Source organism: Lytechinus pictus, unplaced genomic scaffold (genome assembly GCF_037042905.1).
Source record: "Lytechinus pictus isolate F3 Inbred unplaced genomic scaffold, Lp3.0 scaffold_20, whole genome shotgun sequence".
NCBI lineage: Eukaryota > Metazoa > Echinodermata > Echinoidea > Temnopleuroida > Toxopneustidae > Lytechinus > Lytechinus pictus.
The window spans coordinates 3,562,947-3,581,730 of NW_026974141.1; the positions used below are offsets into that span (position 1 = coordinate 3,562,947).

Below are 18,784 nucleotides of genomic sequence, written 5' to 3' on the forward strand. Positions count from 1 at the left end.
CAGCAACACTCTAATCAGAAAGAAACACCAGACTCTAATTTTGGCCCACCCAAGGGTTCATTACATGCCGCCGCGCACAGAAAATTCAAGCAATAGAAGTCGTGGACCCAAGAAGTGAGATCCCAGCACGCGCGACCCACTAGTTAGAAATCCACTGCCAAACGCGGTTCGTGGTTAGTATACTAATACTAACCTCGCAATACGTACTAGTAGTATACTAATACTAACCTCGCAATACGTGTGAGTGATTTTGGCCAGGAATCAGGGTAATCACTGCTGAAAATTTGTCTGGCTTCATGACATCGGCATCATGGTGATATAATTCTGTGTATAATAAAAACTTAAACATTCCTCTGAAACAGCAGATTTTCAGCCATGGTCCATACCACTCAGTGCTCCTAAATAATTTAATTGCCTGCCTGAGTCCTGACCAGTTTTAGAAATCTGAAGAAAAAATCTGCTGGAATTGTGCCACTCACACGTATTAAGTATACTAACCCCGCACCACGAACCGCGTTTGGCAGTGGATTTCTAACTAGTGGGTCGCGCGTGCTTAGCCTGGAGGCGTCTGGGATCTCACTTCTTGGGTCCACAACACACGACTTCTATGGCTTGATTTTTCTGTGCGGGGCGGCATGTAATGAACCCTTGCCTTGGGTGGAATTGTACAAAAACATTATTTCTAAAATAAAAACTTTTTAATTTTAATAGTAGTTATGCCAAAATGCATGATTCTAAACTTATATCAGATCTGTATCTGTCATCTGACCTGAATGCATCGTCAGAACAAGTACAGTTTCCAAACATGCTTACCTTGACTTTTGACTGGATCAAACAGCGTAGCCTGCAACATGCATCGGGAGCAAGTGAATGGGACCGTGCAGCTTGGAGTTTTTCAATAGTTAGTAGAGCAACACAACGAAGACTGTCGAGTGGACAAAATCGATCTTTCCAGTTCACAATTCAATAAAAAACGGGCAAAATAACACAGTTCTGGTTCCCTTATAGTCTGAAGTTGTCGAAAACAGAATTCGGATGTCACATTACATGAAGAAAACGGTAAATTCGGAAGATATTGAAGAGGTCAGTAAGGTGATTCAGTGTATTATGCACAGAGGGATGATGAGCTCGATTATTGTGTGACGTCATTATTCTCGACTGTTTTCACTGCGTGAACTGTCGGTCTGGGGGGCGGCTGGGGGGCTTAGAATGGTCTCTAATAATTTCATTTCTTGCATTTCCACGACATCGATAAGACTTTTTAGTGACATATTTGTGTATAAAAAGACAAGACCTTTCCATTCATATATAATTTGTCTATAATCATCACTTTCGTGAATTTTCTTTGTGTGTATACTTTAAAAACATTTCTGAATGCCAGATTACATGTACTCACTGATGCAGATTTGAAGGAAGATATGAGATTGTTAAATGTACTTGTAATAATAATACATGTGTAATCATATTTGTATCATTTGTATTTATATAGCGTATAATAGTCAAAAGACTTGTACATTTAGATTGCTAGTATATTGAGAAAGGTCATGGCAAGGATAACGCAGTTAAAGAATAGGGTGAATGAGACCCGGGGGGGGGGGGCACTTACATTGACGAGTGGATACCATGCGCGACCAAAAAAACACGTAAAAAGGATGTCTTTTTCAAGATAGGGCACGTTACGTACGTAACGTGATAAGGGTGTCAAAAACACTAAAATAATGAAAAAAGGGTATCTCTTTTCGCTAGGAAAGCTACGTGTTTAGGGTGTAATTTGCGAGGGTGTAAAAAATTAAGACTAAAATGTTTTATAAAGGATGTATTTTTGCCCCAAGAGTCAACACTACGTGTTTAGAGTACGATTTGGGCGAGATGTGGGAGGTGGGGCTGTACTAAACCCAATGATATGTGGGTGAAGGTAGGCCGACGACCGACGCCCGTGACATAACAATAAAAATATCGCTGTACTTGTTTAGGGGGTCAATTCAGGGAACTTGCCAAGAGTATCGTTTTGTTTCCAATACTTGTTAAGGGTATGGTTTCACACGCCAATACTTGTTAAGGGGTGCATTGTCAGAAAATACGTGTTTAGGGTGCTTTTCGAGACCCCATGGTCGCGCATGGCATCCACTCGTCAATGGAAGTGGCCCCCCCCCCCGGGGAATGAGAGAGAGAGAGTAGAGGGGGAGAGGGAGAGAAAACTTGCACAGTACAACCACCCTGTCTGTGGCGAGTCTATACAACACATACACACTCAATAAATCTTTAAAATATAACTTTTGTATAAAAAACACTAATAAAGTTGGATTCATTTCAATTTTGTTTTCATTCTAGACTCCCGGTCTAGACATACTAGGGATAATTTTTTATTCACCAGAACGCTCAAAAACTTTTGAGCATATTTGTCATTATGATGAATACTGTAATAAAAACTGACAGTGTAAACACAAAAAAAATCAAGCATTTATCCCGACGAACAAGAAAAATAAGCCAAGCATTGTCATGTCAACCTCATTTCACCACACATGGGTAAATGGGGAGGGAGAGAGACCGGAGAGATTTGAGCAACGCCATTGTCGTCACGCACATTTAGTCTATGAATACAGACATATTTCTAACCTGAAGCTTCTAGATCCGAGTATTCCTTCGTCAAAAAACACTAATTTACTTTAAAAACAAAACAAATAACTAATTTTCATATCAAAAGGGGTGATTTAGAATAATAACCGATTGCTTTATTTTAAGAAGAGAAGCTTATAAGGGTCTCTTATACCCTTGAATGATTGCCAGTCCAACCTCGGATAAGCGATTCCAACTATACTTTCTAAAAGCCTGATAGGCCTATATTTGTATACATATATGAGGGCCCTTACAGAAATCACCAATGGTGTTTCATTGGTAACCAATTGTATTTCAATGGTACTGTAATGGCATCTAGCTATGTAGGGATTATTTTTGTACTTTTATTTCTGTCCAATCTTATTCAGGAATTACCCCTTTTCTATTAGAACATCCCTCATTTATATTCACCCTTTTCATCCTAACTTCATATTCTTCATGTACAGCTCTTACACTAACTGCTGTACACTCCTCACACAAGGTTCTTTTGTATTAAATCACTCCACCATCCTTCATACAGCTTTCTTCACTCCTCTCTCTCTCTTACTACCCCTCTCCTTCCACCTCTCTCCTTCTGATTGGTTTTAATGTTAAGTTGATGCACTCAAGCATAGATAATAATTTGCATATTGTTTGAATAGTCAATATATATCTTTTTTGTTTGTATATTTGAATATTCACTTATACTTTGTTATATTGATTGATATGCCTTAACTAATTTGCATGGAATGTTAAGAAGAATGCAACAAGGCTTTGATTAATTAAAAACTGGCAGTTGGCCAGTAAGTTATCAACCTGACAACATGTCTGCTGGGTTGCCTCTGTCGAAGAGTACTAGTACTAGTGCAATAATAGGTAGGATATTTTTGAATGGTATATGGTAAATAAATGTTGTTCCAATGGTTTAGTGAGTGAATGGTATCCCGGGCACATAGCCAGGGCGTTCGATTCCTTGCATGAAAATTGGACAATTAAAAAAGAGTAATAATTCAAAACGGTTGAGCATTTCATATCCGAAAAATATGACAAGCCCCCTGAACGCCAACACGGTCCGGGGAAGGGGGGGGGGGGGTGGGGGGGGGGGTTACAGATCTAGAGTTCAGTATGACTTAGAATAGAACTTAAAGAGATTATCCAGGCTGGAGATATTTCTATCTCAAGAGTAAAATTCACAGGGCAAAATGCTAAAAATTTGATCAAATTCGGATAACAACGAAGTAATTGAATTTCAAAGAATTGCATTATTCCAGTGAAACAGTTCTTGGCGTGTTTTTATGAATATGCATTAGGTGGGCTGATGTCGTATCTCCACTTTTTCTTTTGTATTTTATTATATGAAATTATGTTTATTCAAAAATTTTCTACCAAGAACTAAAACAAATGGATTGACACCTGGTAAGGTGCATTAATTATTGCCGCAACTTATTTCATCTTAACGGAGACACATCATTTACACATGTATGAAAAAATGAAACATTTTATGTATTGGAGTGAATGGATGAGTAATCCTTGCCTTAAATCACTATGACATCACCAATGCAGCCGATTTGAAGGCTCAATGGGTATAGCGATAACAATTTTACAACTTTCAAAAATTCACAATGTTTGCCTGATTTTGTTCAGACTTTTTACCTATTTGATATTTCTTTTTCCTCTAACAACTTTAAATGTTAGTAAGATTCCCCTTTCAAAAATATAAATCTTTACAATATTTGCCGTGGTTACTTTGTGAATGAAAAAGATGGAAAAACAAAAGTCATTCATTCACTGCTTGTTGCTTTTCTATTAATAACTCAAATAAATGATATGAAATGATTTTTTAAATTGGTACAATGTTGCATCCATGAATAAGGCAAATAATGCAATACAAAATAATCTTTGAGAAAAACTACATTGAAAACTATACATCCCTTCGTATTTTAATTGTCATTTTATTGTAATGTCTTAAAAATAGAACACTCCTTTTAACGTATATGCAGGGAAACGGTTTAGTAATGCAAATCAATTACCTCATACTGGATCTAAGAACAGGGTCCCTTGTTAGGAAAATGTGATCAATTAATTCAATCCCTCCAATTATGGTAAACCAGTAGTGTCATTTCAACTATGGTAAGCCACTAAAAAAATGACATTGATATAAAAATGTAGAAAACAGAAAGTGAAAGTTTTCTTAAATGGAATTATATTTCATCGGAATGATAAAAGGTGGGAATTTTACTAGTCATCTGTACTGACTGCACAGAAATGTTGTTAGGGCTGACAGTGCGCTTACAGAGGCCCTACTAACAATCATTAATGTAGCAGCAAAGCCTAATATGTACATCAATGCATTGCTCACGCATTGAAATAAATGTTTTGTCCATATGACTGGGCTTATTGTTAGCACTCTGGTCTTAGACTAGTACTATAGAGATCTTTCAATGGTCTTTCAGAGATCTTTTATGCAACAAGTGATTTTATATAATTCTTTCCATGAACTTTGCCTAGTCTTTCAATGATCTTCGAATGATCTCTCATGAGTCTTACAGTGATCTCCGCAAAAATCTTGAGAGACTGCCAAAAGACCACTGAAAGACTATTAAGATCTTTGAAAGTTCATTGAAAGACCGCTGAAAGACCACTGAAAGACCATTTTCCTGTAAGACTGTTTTGAACCGTTTCAAAAAGTTTTGGAGCTCATGAAGACCACGAAGACCACTGAAAGATTGGTCAGGACTCGTGTAAGACCTCAAAGGCCATTGTAGGTTCATTGAGAGACCTCTGAAAGATCAACCATAATTCATGGTCTTTCAAAGGTCTTTCAGCGGTCTTGTTCTTTTTGGAATGGGGGCCTTTAGGCTAACAATTTTTCTGTGTGGCACCGGATTTCAGCGTACAATCGATGTAGCATTGTATTGAGCTCAATAGAAGGTTGTGCAAAATATATCATTTACAAATGACTTGCTTTTCAAATTGAAATTAGTTTCAGAAAACAAATGCACCTTCTGTTGGAAAGAAAATTAAACTGTTTTCCAATTTCTTATTCCAATTTCAATAGCAAGTCATTTTGTTCAGAGTGCAGGTATGTTCACATTGGAAAAAAGTTAGAAAAATGGATTGGGACCAAATCTGGGGCCTGTTTCATAAATGACTTGCAACTGTTGTAACTATGCCATTATGGCGACTACCATGGTAACAGGGCTTGGAAGCCCAATCATTATCAAGGTTGCCATGGTAGTTGCCATAATGGCAAAGTTACAACAGTTGCAAGACCTTTATGAAACGGGCCCCTGGTGAGCTACTAAAATTTAAATCTGAAATTAAAATATTTGGCTTTATTGAAAATAAATTGTGCATTCAGTTCTATTCACTTGAAGCATAAAAACTGTATATAATTGTATAATGATCAATTCCTGATATTAGTTTCATTACTAGATCTTCAATAATTAATTATCAAAATGACAAATACATTGCACAACAAAATTTAAAACAATATGCAGATTTGAAAAAAGGTGGTATGGATTGAAACCTCTCTTTATCATTTAACCCATATAGAACTGGGGGGATTGTCTATTTGACCCCCCTCTTGACAAATTTCGTCACTACGCCATTGCACGAAATTTTTGACCGCGCTGCTCACTGACGTCTTACTTTCAAGTCTTGTGCATCTTTTGAGTTCAAATTTGCGACGCCCAGGTACGCGGTTCCAAAATTACACAACATTTTGTAAGTGCATTTCAGACCCCAAATTGCTCAAAAACGTGAATCCGTGTACAAAGTAAATGCAAATTGTGTTTTCAACCAAATATCATAAATGCATGAATATTTCAACTGTTGTTCGTTTATTAAAATGGATTTATTTTATGCTAATTATGATCGGAAAAGGGTCTCTGACAAAGCAAAAAATACATAAGAATTTAAAAAAACAAAATAGGGCATAAGAAATTAATTATATTTTTGCAATTTTTTACTCTCACCAAAAATTACAATTTTACTAGCTACATGTATATAAATCAAGGCAAGAACATACCAAAAAAAACAACCTAATTTAGGGCAAATTTCATGCGCTTCTTTACAACATCGATCACAAAAGATGGCCTCTCACCTGTTTGGACTAGGTCATGGATTTCAAGAAAAATGCCTTCTCAATGCTAACCTGTGTGGATTTGTTTACGTTTTGTGAGATGGACTGGGCTATTTGAGATGTACCGTATTGAGGACATGGGGTGGGGGAGGGGAGGGCCATGATGCCCCCCCCCCCTTCTGATCTCTGCCACCGTTCTTTACCACATAAACTACAAGCCAGTATAAAAAAATTCTGAAAATAATAATTTATTCCGAATAAAATATGCAAATTTATTCATGAAAAACATTATTTGCCTATTTGACACCCAATTTCACTCCAAATTTCTTTTCTTTTTTTTACAGATGCCATCTTTGTAATCTAATTTAAAGGATTCTGCAATAGAAAAAATGCAAAAGCCAATTTTTCCTTATGTATCTCTTTGTTTTTAGAATTTTGTATGTATTTGTCTATTTTTTCAATGGAAATTATTAAAGACCATTAAAAAATAAACTAAAGCCTGAATTAATTAAGCAGAACAATTAGAACAAAAATAATCACCCTTTTATGAATTTCATCTCCCATAGACTTTGTACACGAAGTAAAAAATGAGCCATTTTTGGCATGACATCGTCTCGTAAAAAGTCGTGTGGTGTCGCGATGCTATACCTGTCTGTCGCAATTTGGTCTCAAAATTTTGCGCAAGATTTTAAGAAAAAAGTCATAAATTTTTGGGGTGCTATCTTCTGCATTTCGCAAATATCGCAAAGCGTTGAGGGGGAAGGGGCATCATGGGCCCCCCAGTCCTGTTAGGGTAAAAGGGATACTCCAGGCCGAGATAATATGATTTAACAAGATAAAGAAAAATCAGACAAACAAAACTCTGAAAATTTGATCGAAATCAGACAAGGAATAACAAAGTTATGACATTTCAAAGTTTTGGATTTTTCCGGTGAAACAGTTCTAGGCGCGTCTTCATGAATATTCAATGAGCAAATTGATGTCATATCCCCACTTGTTCATTTGTATTTTATCATATGAAATTACACTGTAGGTTTATTCAAAAATTTTCCTCCAAGAACGAAAAAGATTGGATTGACAACTGATGAAGTGCATTAGATATTCCAATGCTGCAACTAATTTCATTATAAGGGAGACATATTATTCACACATAATATATGGAATAATGAAACAATTATGATTTCAGGTAATAACATAAGAAAAAGGAAAGTGGGGGTGTGACATCATCAGCCCACCTAATGAATATTCATGACGTTGTGCATATAACTGTTTTAACAAAATATTGCTTAAGTTTAAAATTCAATTACTTTATTTGTTGTTCGATTTTGATGAAATTTTCAGCATTTTGCTCTGTGAATTTAACTCTATTCATCCAGATATAAATTTGTTCAGCCCGGCGCATCCCTTACATTGATCACATACATAGGTCCGTTTTCTGATAGCAGGTTTAACTTAAACTCATGTTTAAAGTTGTGGTTTAAGTATGGATAGCCAATTGTTACATAAATCACTAACGGTAGAGATGTCATATTTCAGCTCATTTGGCTCTCAAATAATTCATAAATGTCTAGGAAGTATAAATGGATTACTGTCTTCACCATCGATGAATCAGGAAAGAGCACAGTAAACATAAGAAACGTTCAACTTAATAAAAATTTTTGATACTTTTGGCCTATACTTAAACCACAACTTTAAACCTGAGTTTAAGTTAAACCTGACTTCAGAATACGGGCCATAGGGTTTCTCCCCTTGTATACATTTGTTTGTCTTTAGGGGTCACTAGATTGATAAATTCCCTTCCCACACTGATCATATACATAGAGGTTCCGGGGTGACAGATCTTTTTCTGTTGCAGGTCCCCGTATGTGGAATTCACCCCCATCGGACATTAATGTTGCCAGTCCAAAGAGCTCTTTCACAACAAATTAAAGACTCACCACATGAAGCAAGAATTTGCTTAATTGTTGTGGGATTACTTGCAGAATCGGCTTTTTAAAATGTGTCCCGGGGGGGGGGGGGCACTTACATTGACGAGTGGATACCATGCACAACCAAAAAAACACGTAAAAGGGATATCTTTTTCAAGATAGGGCACGTTACGTACGTAACGTGATAACTGATAAGGGTGTCAAAAACAACAAAATAATGAAAAAAGGATATCTATTTTTGCTAGGAAAGCTACGTGTTTAGGGTCAAATTTGCAAGGGTGTAAAAAATTAAGACTAAAATGTTTTTATAAAGGATGTACTTTTGCCCCAAGAGTCAACACTATACGTATTTAGAGTACAATTTGCGCGAGATGTTGGAGGTGCATGGGGCTGTACTATTGTAGGTGAAGGTAAAATCGACGACCGACGTCCGTGACATAGAAAAATATCGCTGTACTTCTTTAGGGGGTCAATTAAGGGAACTTGACAAGAATATCGTTTTGTTTCCAATACTTGTTAAGGGTAGGGTTTCACACGCCAATACTTGTTAAGGGGTGCATTTTCAGAAAATGAAAAATACGTGTTTATGGTGCTTTTCGAGACCCCATGGTCGCGCATGGTATCCACTCGTCTGCCAACTTCAAAATATTACATATTTGTTTTCTTGTCAATTTGTTCAATTTCTGTGTAATTATTGATTTCATTTTCTGTATTGTATAAGTTGTTAATTTTGCACTTTGAATGTCATCGACAGAAAACAGATATGTGCCCTTTATTATTATTATACTTGTTATTATATATATATATATATATATATATCTATATTATAATTATATTATATCATAAAGTTTTCAGAATTTTGCCTCAATACACATATAAACATTCTTAACTCTAACCTGTGTGATTTGTTTGTTTGGTGAGAAAGTGGGGTCGATTAAATGCCTTACCACATTGATCGCACACAGCGCCTTGGCCCTTGAGCACATAATCAATGTAGGTTTGGTGCTTTAGAAATACTCTATATTTTCGTTATGGGTTTCTCCCCTTGAATGGATTCGTTTATGTCTTGTTAGATCACTAGATTGACAAAATGCCTTATGACATTGATCACAAACATACGCCCGTTCACCTGTATGGATTCGTTTATGTCTTTCTAGATGACAAGATCGACTAAATGCCTTACCAAATTGATCACACACATATGGATTCACATCTGTATGGACTCGTTTATGTCTTCTGAGAGCACTTGTTCGATTAAATGCCTTACCACATTGATCGCACACAGTGCCTTGGCCCTTGAGCACATAATCAATGTAGGTTTGGTGCTTTAGAAATACTCTATATTTTCGTTATGGGTTTCTCCACTTGAATGGATTCGTTTATGTCTTGTTAGATCACTAGATTGACAAAATGCCTTACCACATTGATCACAAACATACAGCTTCCCACCTGTGTGGATTTGTTTATGTATTGTTAGATCACTAGATTGACGAAATGCCTTATCACATTGATCACAAACATACGGCTTCTCACCTGTGTGGATTTGTTTATGTCTTACTAGATGACAAGATTGACTAAATGCCTTACCACATTGATCACAAACATACGGCTTCTCACCTGTGTGGATTTGTTTATGTCTTCTTAGATCCCTAGATTGACGAAATGCCTTATCACATTGATCACAAACATACGGCTTCTCACCTGTGTGGATTTGTTTATGTCTTCTTAGATCCCTAGATTGACGAAATGCCGTATCACATTGATCACAAACATACGGCTTCTCACCTGTGTGGATTTGTTTATGTCTTGTTAGATCACTAGATTGACAAAATGCCTTACCACATTGATCACACACATAGGGATTCACATCTGTATGGATTCGTTTATGTCTTCTGAGATTACTAGATTGACAAAATGCCTTACCACATTGATCACACACATATGGATTCACATCTGTATGTACTCGTATATGTATTCTGAGAGCACTTGATCGATTGAATGCCTTACCACATTGATCACAAACATACGGCTTCTCACCTGTGTGGATTTGTTTATGTCTTGTTAGTTTACTAGATTGACAAAATGACTTACCACATTGATCACAAACATACGCCTTCTCACCTGTGTGGATTTGTTTATGTATTGTTAGATCACTAGATCGACAAAATGCCTTACCACATTGATCACAAACATACGGCTTCTCACCTGTGTGGATTCGTTTATGTCTTGTTAGTACACTAGATTGACAAAATGCCTTACCACATTGATCACAAACATAAGGCTTCTCACCTGTGTGGATTCGTTTATGTCTTGTTAGTTCAATAGATTGACAAAATGCCTTACCACATTGATCACAAACATACGGCTTCTCACCTGTGTGGATTCGTTTATGTCTTGTTAGTTCACTAGATTGACAAAATGCCTTACCACATTGATCACAAACATACGCCTTCTCACCTGTGTGGATTCGTTTATGTCTTGTTAGTTCGCTAGATTGACGAAATGCCTTATCACATTGATCACAAACATACGGCTTCTCACCTGTGTGGACTTGTTTATGTCTTCTGAGATTACTTGACCGATTATATGCCTTACCACATTGATCACAAACATACGGCTTCTCACCTGTGTGGATTTGTTTATGACTTGTTAGATCATTAGATTGACAAAATGCCTTACCACACTGATCACAAACATACGGCTTCTCACCTGTGTGGATTTGTTTATGTCTTGTTAGACCGCTAGATTGACAAAATGCCTTACCACACTGATCACAAACATACGGCTTCTCACCTGTGTGGATTTGTTTATGTCTTGTTAGTTCCCTAGATCGACAAAATGCCTTACCACATTGATCACAAACAAACGGCTTCTCACCTGTGTGGATTTGTTTATGTCTTGTTAGTTCACTAGATCGACAAAATGCCTTACCACACTGATCACAAACATATGGCTTCTCACCTGTGTGGATTTGTTTATGTCTTGCAAGATGACCAGATCGACTAAATGCCTTACCACACTGATCACATACAAACCGTTTCTCACCTGTATGGATTTGTTTATGTAATGTGAGATTATAAGATTGACTAAATGCCTTACCACATTGATCACATACAAAGAACTTCTCATTGTCAATAACTTCCTGGCATGATGCAAAATATGAATCTATACGTGGCTTACACTCAACTGTCATATTTACTTCATTTCCTTCTTTCAAAATCCCCTCATCACCCAGTTCAAAGTCATTCGATTTATAGGCAGGTTTCTGTATTTCTCCATCAACAATCTGTAGAAAGCCTTCATGCGATGCATACGATGGAAAGACGATATTATCAACCCCATGTTTGTACTTGAGATGTCTTGATAAGATGAGAGGAATAGCATAGAATGATCCACAGAACTCACATCGGTAGATTCCAGAATCTATTTGGATAGAAATATTGTCATATTTTTATTGATTGATTCAGAGATTATGCATGTAAAGGTATTTATTTGAAAAACTCAAACATAATGAAAAAAGTACATGGTACATGGAAGAACCCCCCCCCCCAAAAAAAATGAAGGATTTAAAGGGATGGTCCAGGCTGGAGATATTCATATTTCAATAAATAGAGTAAAATTCACAAGCCAAATGCTGAAAATTTGATCAAAATCGGATAACAAATAACAAAGTGATTTAATTTGAAAGATTTGCATTATTCCGGTGAAACAGTTCTAGGCATGTCTTTAGGAATATTCATTAGGTGGGCTGATGATGTCATATCCCCACTTGTTCTTTTGTATTTCATTATATGATATTAGGTTTATTCAAAATTTGTCTTACAAGAACTAAAACAATTGGATTGACAACTAATAAAGTGCATTAGTTATTTATTGCCGCAACTTATTTCATCATAATGGAGACACATTATTTACACATGCATGAAATAATTAAACATTAATGATATTATGCAAAAACATAAGAAAAAGGAAAGTGGGGATGTGACATCATCAGACCACCTAATGAACATTCATGACGATGTGCATATAACTGTTTTCACAAAATATTGATAAACTTATAACATTCAATAACTTTGTTATTTTTTGTACGATTTTGATGAACTTTTTAGCATTTTGCTCTGTGAATTTTACTCTATTTATGTATGAACATTTTCAGCCAGGACCATTCCTTTAAGTGTAATGCAGAGTTTTTGGAGGACAGTGACGTCGTCAATTGCATGCAGATATATTACCAAGTGACTTGTTCCAAACCAACATACAATCTGGGATGATATATCATCCATGACTGCACATACAAACTAGCCTTGTATAACACTGACATGGAGGCAAGGGATAAAGTTCAGCAACCAAGAGAACTGCCCTCACCCCTATAATTTTTCAAGTAAAGAAATGGGGGGGGGGGTGGAAAACCAAAGGAAGAGAAGACAATCAAATAGAGATGCATTGGTTATGTCGAGAAAAGAAGACCATAAGCATAACTTTTAAAGAATGAATGATTCTAGAACTTACATGTATTCTAGATTATCCATTGGGATAAAATGTGCTTATAATAATGGACAGATTTTTGTTGACTGTGGCTGAATATGGCATACATGTCCTTCATGTACACACCGGTGCTAGTAGATTAACATCAACTTTAAAGGGATGGTCCGGGCTGAAATATTAATGTCTATTAATAGAGTAAAATTCACATAGCAAAATGCTGAAAATTTCATCAACATCGGATAATAAATAATTAAGTTATTGAATATTGAAGTTTATCAATATTTTGTGAAAACAGTTATATGCACATCGTCATGAATATTCATTAGGTGGGCTGATGATGTAACATCCCCACTTTCCTTTTTCTTATGTTATTACAGGTACATGAAATCATGTTTTAATTTTTCATACATGTGTAAAACGATTCATTTCCATTACGATGAAATAAGTTGCAGCAATCAATAACTAATGCACTTAATCAGTTGTCAATCCAATTGTTTTAGTTCTTGGTAGAAAATGTTTGAATAAACCTAATTTCATATAATAAAATACAAAAGAACAAGTGGGGATGTGACATCATCAGCCCACCTAATAAATGTTCATGACTGTTTTCACAAAATATTGCTAAATTTTAAAATTCAATAACTTTGTCATTTGTTATCCGATTTTGATGAAATTTTCGGCATTTTGCTCAGTAAATTCTATTCCATTTATTAAGCTATAAATACTTTCAGCCCAGACCATCCCTTTAACGCAGATTTGAACCAATAGCGCCATCTTGGGTCTTCAACTCCTCATACCTGGCCATTTTCCTGACCCATAATGCAAGTGTAGTCTAGTAATATGGACCCACTTGAATGATAACATGTTAAATAACTACTCAATATATTTATACAATAATTATGCTACCAAGTAGCAAAACAATTACTTTTCCTCTCAAAACATTTTAGTTTCTCTATACAAATACAATTATAGGTCAATTTATTCTCTGTAGTTAATAGATATCTGATAATGTTTATTTTAAGACTATGTGTTTATAACGCACAATCAATGAGAGACCACACACACTTCACTTCCTCTTTAAATGGATTTACATAATTTCAGTACCTTATAGGGAAGATTCTTTCTTATAACCCATTCGTAATCTGTCAAATACATATTGGTTTGTATTCTGAAGTCGGGTTTAACTTAAACTCAAGTTTAAAGTTGTGGTTAAAGTATGGATAGGCAATTGTTACATAAATCACTAACAGTAGAGATATCATATTTCAGCTCATTTGGCTCTCAAATCATTCATAATTGTCTAGGAAGTAAAAATAGATGATTTTCTTCACCATCTATGAATAAGGAAAGAGCACAGAAACATACAACTTAATACAAATTTTGACACTTTTGGCTTCCCATAATTTTAGCACAGAGTTAGACCATGGTCTAAGTTAAACCCGACTTCAGAATACGGGCCATTGGGTTTTTTGTTTTACCTGAGAGTGTTCCATTCTGTCCATCATCTCTTCCCTCCACTTTTGAATACGGTGGGCGGGATTGCTTTGGAGTCTGGTCGCCCCCTGGAGCCACTTCTATCAAAGTTTGTGCTTTCTTCTGATCACATGAATGAGAGTTGAGATCACCTGACTGGGTTCTGAGATCACCTGATTGCTTGGGAGTCTGGTCACCCCCTGCAGCTACTTCTATCAAAGTTTGTTCTGTCTTCTGATCACATGACTGAGAGTTGAGATCACCTGACTGGGTTCTGAGATCACCTGATTGCTTGGAAGTCTGGTCACCCCCTGCAGCTACTTCTATCAAAGTTTGTTCTGTCCTCTGATCACATGACTGAGTCCTGAGATCCCCTGACCTCTCATCACCTGATGCTGGATTGGATTGTGTCTGGATAGCTTCATCATAGTCCTTCCATTCAATTCTCGCTACCCCAAATAGGAACAAAAATCTCATAATGCGCGAGACGAGATAATTTTCACTCCGTCGGGTCGTCATCACCACTTCCGGTTCAGAGTAATGCATACTCGCGCGAGGTTCGCGATACGAGTTTTCCACCACGCTGAAATCGATGCCAATCAGCGTAATATGTACATATTTTAATACATTTTGTTTAATTTGGTCAGTTTTGATTCCATTTGAATTATAAATAAAAATAAAATATATATTTCACGTGAAAATAATTTTTATTCATGTTTTTATTTGGTTATAAAAAATAAAACAAAAAATGAATATCTTACAATTTTGCATTTAGCGACCGGCCTGACATCACGATCGTATTCGACTAGACGCTAAATATATACACTACAGCATTCATTCCGTTTACAAAATGGATAAAAAATCAGTTTCGGAACTTAAAAAAATCTTAACTGACAGAGGAATACCGTGCAATGGAAAGCGTCGGGCAGAATTAGTGACTTTAGCAGAAAAGGCCGTTAAACTGTATCGTGAAAGAGAGGGTTGTGATCACGAACTTTCCGAGCGAAAGCAACGTTGTGTTGTGGATGACGGCACTGTTGATCTCAATGGCAAAACAGTGCATTGGACTTCCGAACAGGAAGTTGTAATACCGAAAAGCTATCCCATAATGCAATGCGCGTTACAGGGATTTTTCCCGGATCTCGGCGAAATCGCTATTTGGGGTAGCGAGAATTAGTCCGATGATTCCCTCTCCTCCGATATCATGAGCATTAAGCAGATTCCCATCATCATCATACTCAGTCTCCACTTTAATAGTGAACTAAATAAAAAGAAAAACGGACAAACTGTCACATCTAAGTGATGACATGATATACCATGTTACTTTGACACACGATCAGATTCATCCTATTCTTAGTCTGCAGTCAAAACGCAAGTTGTGATAACATACAGTTGGAGGATTATACTATCAAGATTTTCCCAATGATTTCATTTTATTTATTGGACTTTGATGACTCTATTGATCTCCAATATATCATTAAAAGTCAATTCATGAGGACTTTGCATTGTTCTGTTCCAGTCCATAGATGATTCAAACATTACCAGGGCCCCTTTAACTCTTTGTCCGCATAGTTCGCCGATTGGCACACTTGCTAATTCGCCAAGTACACCGATCGGCACAAATCTCACGACAATCCGATTACATTGATATACAATGCTATCAATCACAAAAGCTAAGCTGCACTTCCTGCCCGTATCCGGACATCTACCCCCTGGACATCCACCCCCCGGACATCCACCCCCTTAGGACATCCACCCCCTAGGACAAGTACCCCCGGACATGTACCCCCCGGACAAGTAACCCCCGGACATCTACCCCCCGGACATCTACCCCCCGGACAATTACCCCCCGGACATCTACCCCCCCGGACATCTACCCCCCGGACATCTACCCCCCGGACATCTACCCCCCCGGACATCTACCCCCCGGACATCTACCCCCCCGGACATCTACCCCCCAGACAATTACCCCCCGGACATCTACCCCCCGGACATCTACCCCCCGGACATCTACCCCCCGGACATCTACCCCCCGGACATCTACCCCCCGGACATCTACCCCCCGGACATCTACCCCCCGGACATTTACCCCCCCCCCCCAGACAGGCTACCCCCGGGCATCTACTCACGGATATTTTGGATACGGGGGGTAAATGTCCGGGGGGGGGGGGGGTAGATGTCCTTTCACTGTATGGACATATCGAGCATGGTGTGTAATCTGGTAATTCACTAGCGAGTTAAGTGACACTTGAGTCGATTCATCTTGGAACCGAAGCCTTAGGTCAGAACCAAAGTCAGTTCTGGGAAGCTGGGAATCACTCGAGCCTAAAGGGAAAAACTAAATTGTTTTGATTTCAATATAGTACGCTATAATTTATTATTTGACAGGTACTTACATGGTTTGTACTCTCTTCATGTAAGTTGTTCTCCTTTATGTCATCTGGCTTTTCATCATTGACAAGTACATGGGAAGGTTCTGGATTTTAATAAATACCCGGTATATGAAAAGAAAAAAAAAGAAGTCAACATTTTCTTCTCATCTACATGTATTCTTGCAAAACGTATGAAATGCATATAATTTGTTGTGCAGCACTTGAAAGAAATAATAACCAAAAAAGGTGAGTGTGGATAAGAGAAATGCTTCAAGGAGCAATGGGTAAATTAAAGTTCAGTGTTGACCTTTTGGTGTTGGTGTTAGGTCAATTTTTACACGATTATAACGCCAAACATATTTGAAGATGGTCCCGAAAAGTCAATCCCTAGTTGTTGACATGTCAATAATGTGATTTGGATCAGTTTTACAAACTATGAATAAGTTTTGGAGCAAGGGGAAGCAATCCAAATTTCAACACCTACACCAATGCCCAGGCCAACACCGGACTTGAAATCACCCAATGAGCGGGCCATAACACCCTCCGGTACCCCCAAATGAAAGCTTTATTAACAAACGTACCTAACGTCATTTCCTCATCCTCGCTATCATTTTCCTCTTTGATCTCTAGTTTTATGTCTTGCTGACGTTGCATAAACATAGGTGGATTGACCTGTAATCCTATTTAAAAAAACAACAAGAAAAACAAACAAACCATGGGTTAATAATAATCAGAGATTTGACAGCAATCTAGAAGACTTATGGATAAAAGAAACAGGTTGCCTTTGTGATTGAGCTACACGGTCTTATCATCTCTCAATGAAGAAACAAGGATTTCCATGTGAGCCTGAGAATTATTTATTTAAACATCATCTACAAACGTTTTTAAACATGATCACCGAGCCGATCATAAAATAATACGTCTCACCAAGTATAATGCTCTTGGCTATTCTTTCAATTCTTAATAATATTCATCTGTATCTCACTCATAATCTGGAGTTCACAATCTGATCATGTAGGATGCCTTTCTGAGATCTTTTTCATAAAATTGCCTTGTAATCAAACAAGAAGTTAATGGTTTTCTCCTAAGCACCTTTACCCTCCGGGCTGCAATCAAACATTGAAAACAAAATTCTATAGGTCCTTATAAAACAAAAATAGCCTTCTGAGCTAAATCATTATTTTGTGGCCCCTGTAGGCTGGCTGTAAGCCTACATAAGCAGACAATTCTGAAATCCTCATACCATTTTGTTCAAACTAACAATCTCTTCTGATATTTCTTGTTAATTTCTGTTTGGGTTGTATACCCATATCATGGCACTAACTTCTATTCCTAAAACATAAAAAGAAAAAAAAATTCTGTAATAGGTTAATGCAAGTAATAAGTATAAAGATGAAACACAGAAATTTAATGGATTAATAAATAATGTTATTAAATAATGAGCATCGACCATACATACCAACTTTGTTCACCATCTCATAGTTTTCTTTGACGTTCTTGATACAAATTCTCTCATAACTGCTGAACATTGCCCATTCCTTGGCTGTGAAATAAACCTGGACATCTAAAAGATACTGATCCATCTCTGGCAGGGACATGGTGGCTTGCTTGCAAACTGAAGGCAAAAATATTTTCCTGTACCAAGAGTGAGACTGGAAGAAAAAGACAATTTTTTTTAAAGATTACATTTGAATTGCAGTTAAGACATCATGCACTGGTCTCACTGTCACTGTCAATCTCAGCATAACTCAGCAGACTGAGATTTACTTGCCTAAATCATTCCTTTTTTTCAACATAAAGATAAGGACCCGAATTCACATATGTTCCGGCATTTATTGAAAATTGCC

At 37.1% G+C, this 18,784-nt stretch overlaps 1 protein-coding gene across 1 annotated transcript; it reads right to left on the reverse strand.

Annotated features, from left to right (window-relative positions):
• Positions 1-9,846: 9,846 nt before the first annotated feature.
• On the reverse strand, positions 9,847-18,591 carry LOC129282596 (zinc finger protein 271-like). The gene is made up of 5 exons (XM_064114901.1): positions 18,397-18,591; positions 17,519-17,617; positions 16,962-17,041; positions 14,571-15,826; positions 9,847-12,030 (listed from the first exon to the last, which is right to left on the reverse strand). Exons 4-5 carry the CDS (start codon positions 15,109-15,111, stop codon positions 9,935-9,937), a joined length of 2,637 nt encoding a protein of 878 aa, XP_063970971.1. The 5' UTR covers positions 15,112-15,826; positions 16,962-17,041; positions 17,519-17,617; positions 18,397-18,591; the 3' UTR covers positions 9,847-9,934.
• Positions 18,592-18,784: the final 193 nt, after the last annotated feature.

Excerpts from the sequence above, each read along its gene's own strand:
- LOC129282596 (XM_064114901.1), bottom strand. The coding sequence starts at position 15,111 with ATGCATTACTCTGAACCGGAAGTGGTGATGACGACCCGACGGAGTGAA. Across the intron at positions 12,031-14,570 it reads ACAGAATGGAACACTCTCAG|ATTCTGGAATCTACCGATGT; the intron begins GTAAAACAAAAA and ends CTATCCAAATAG.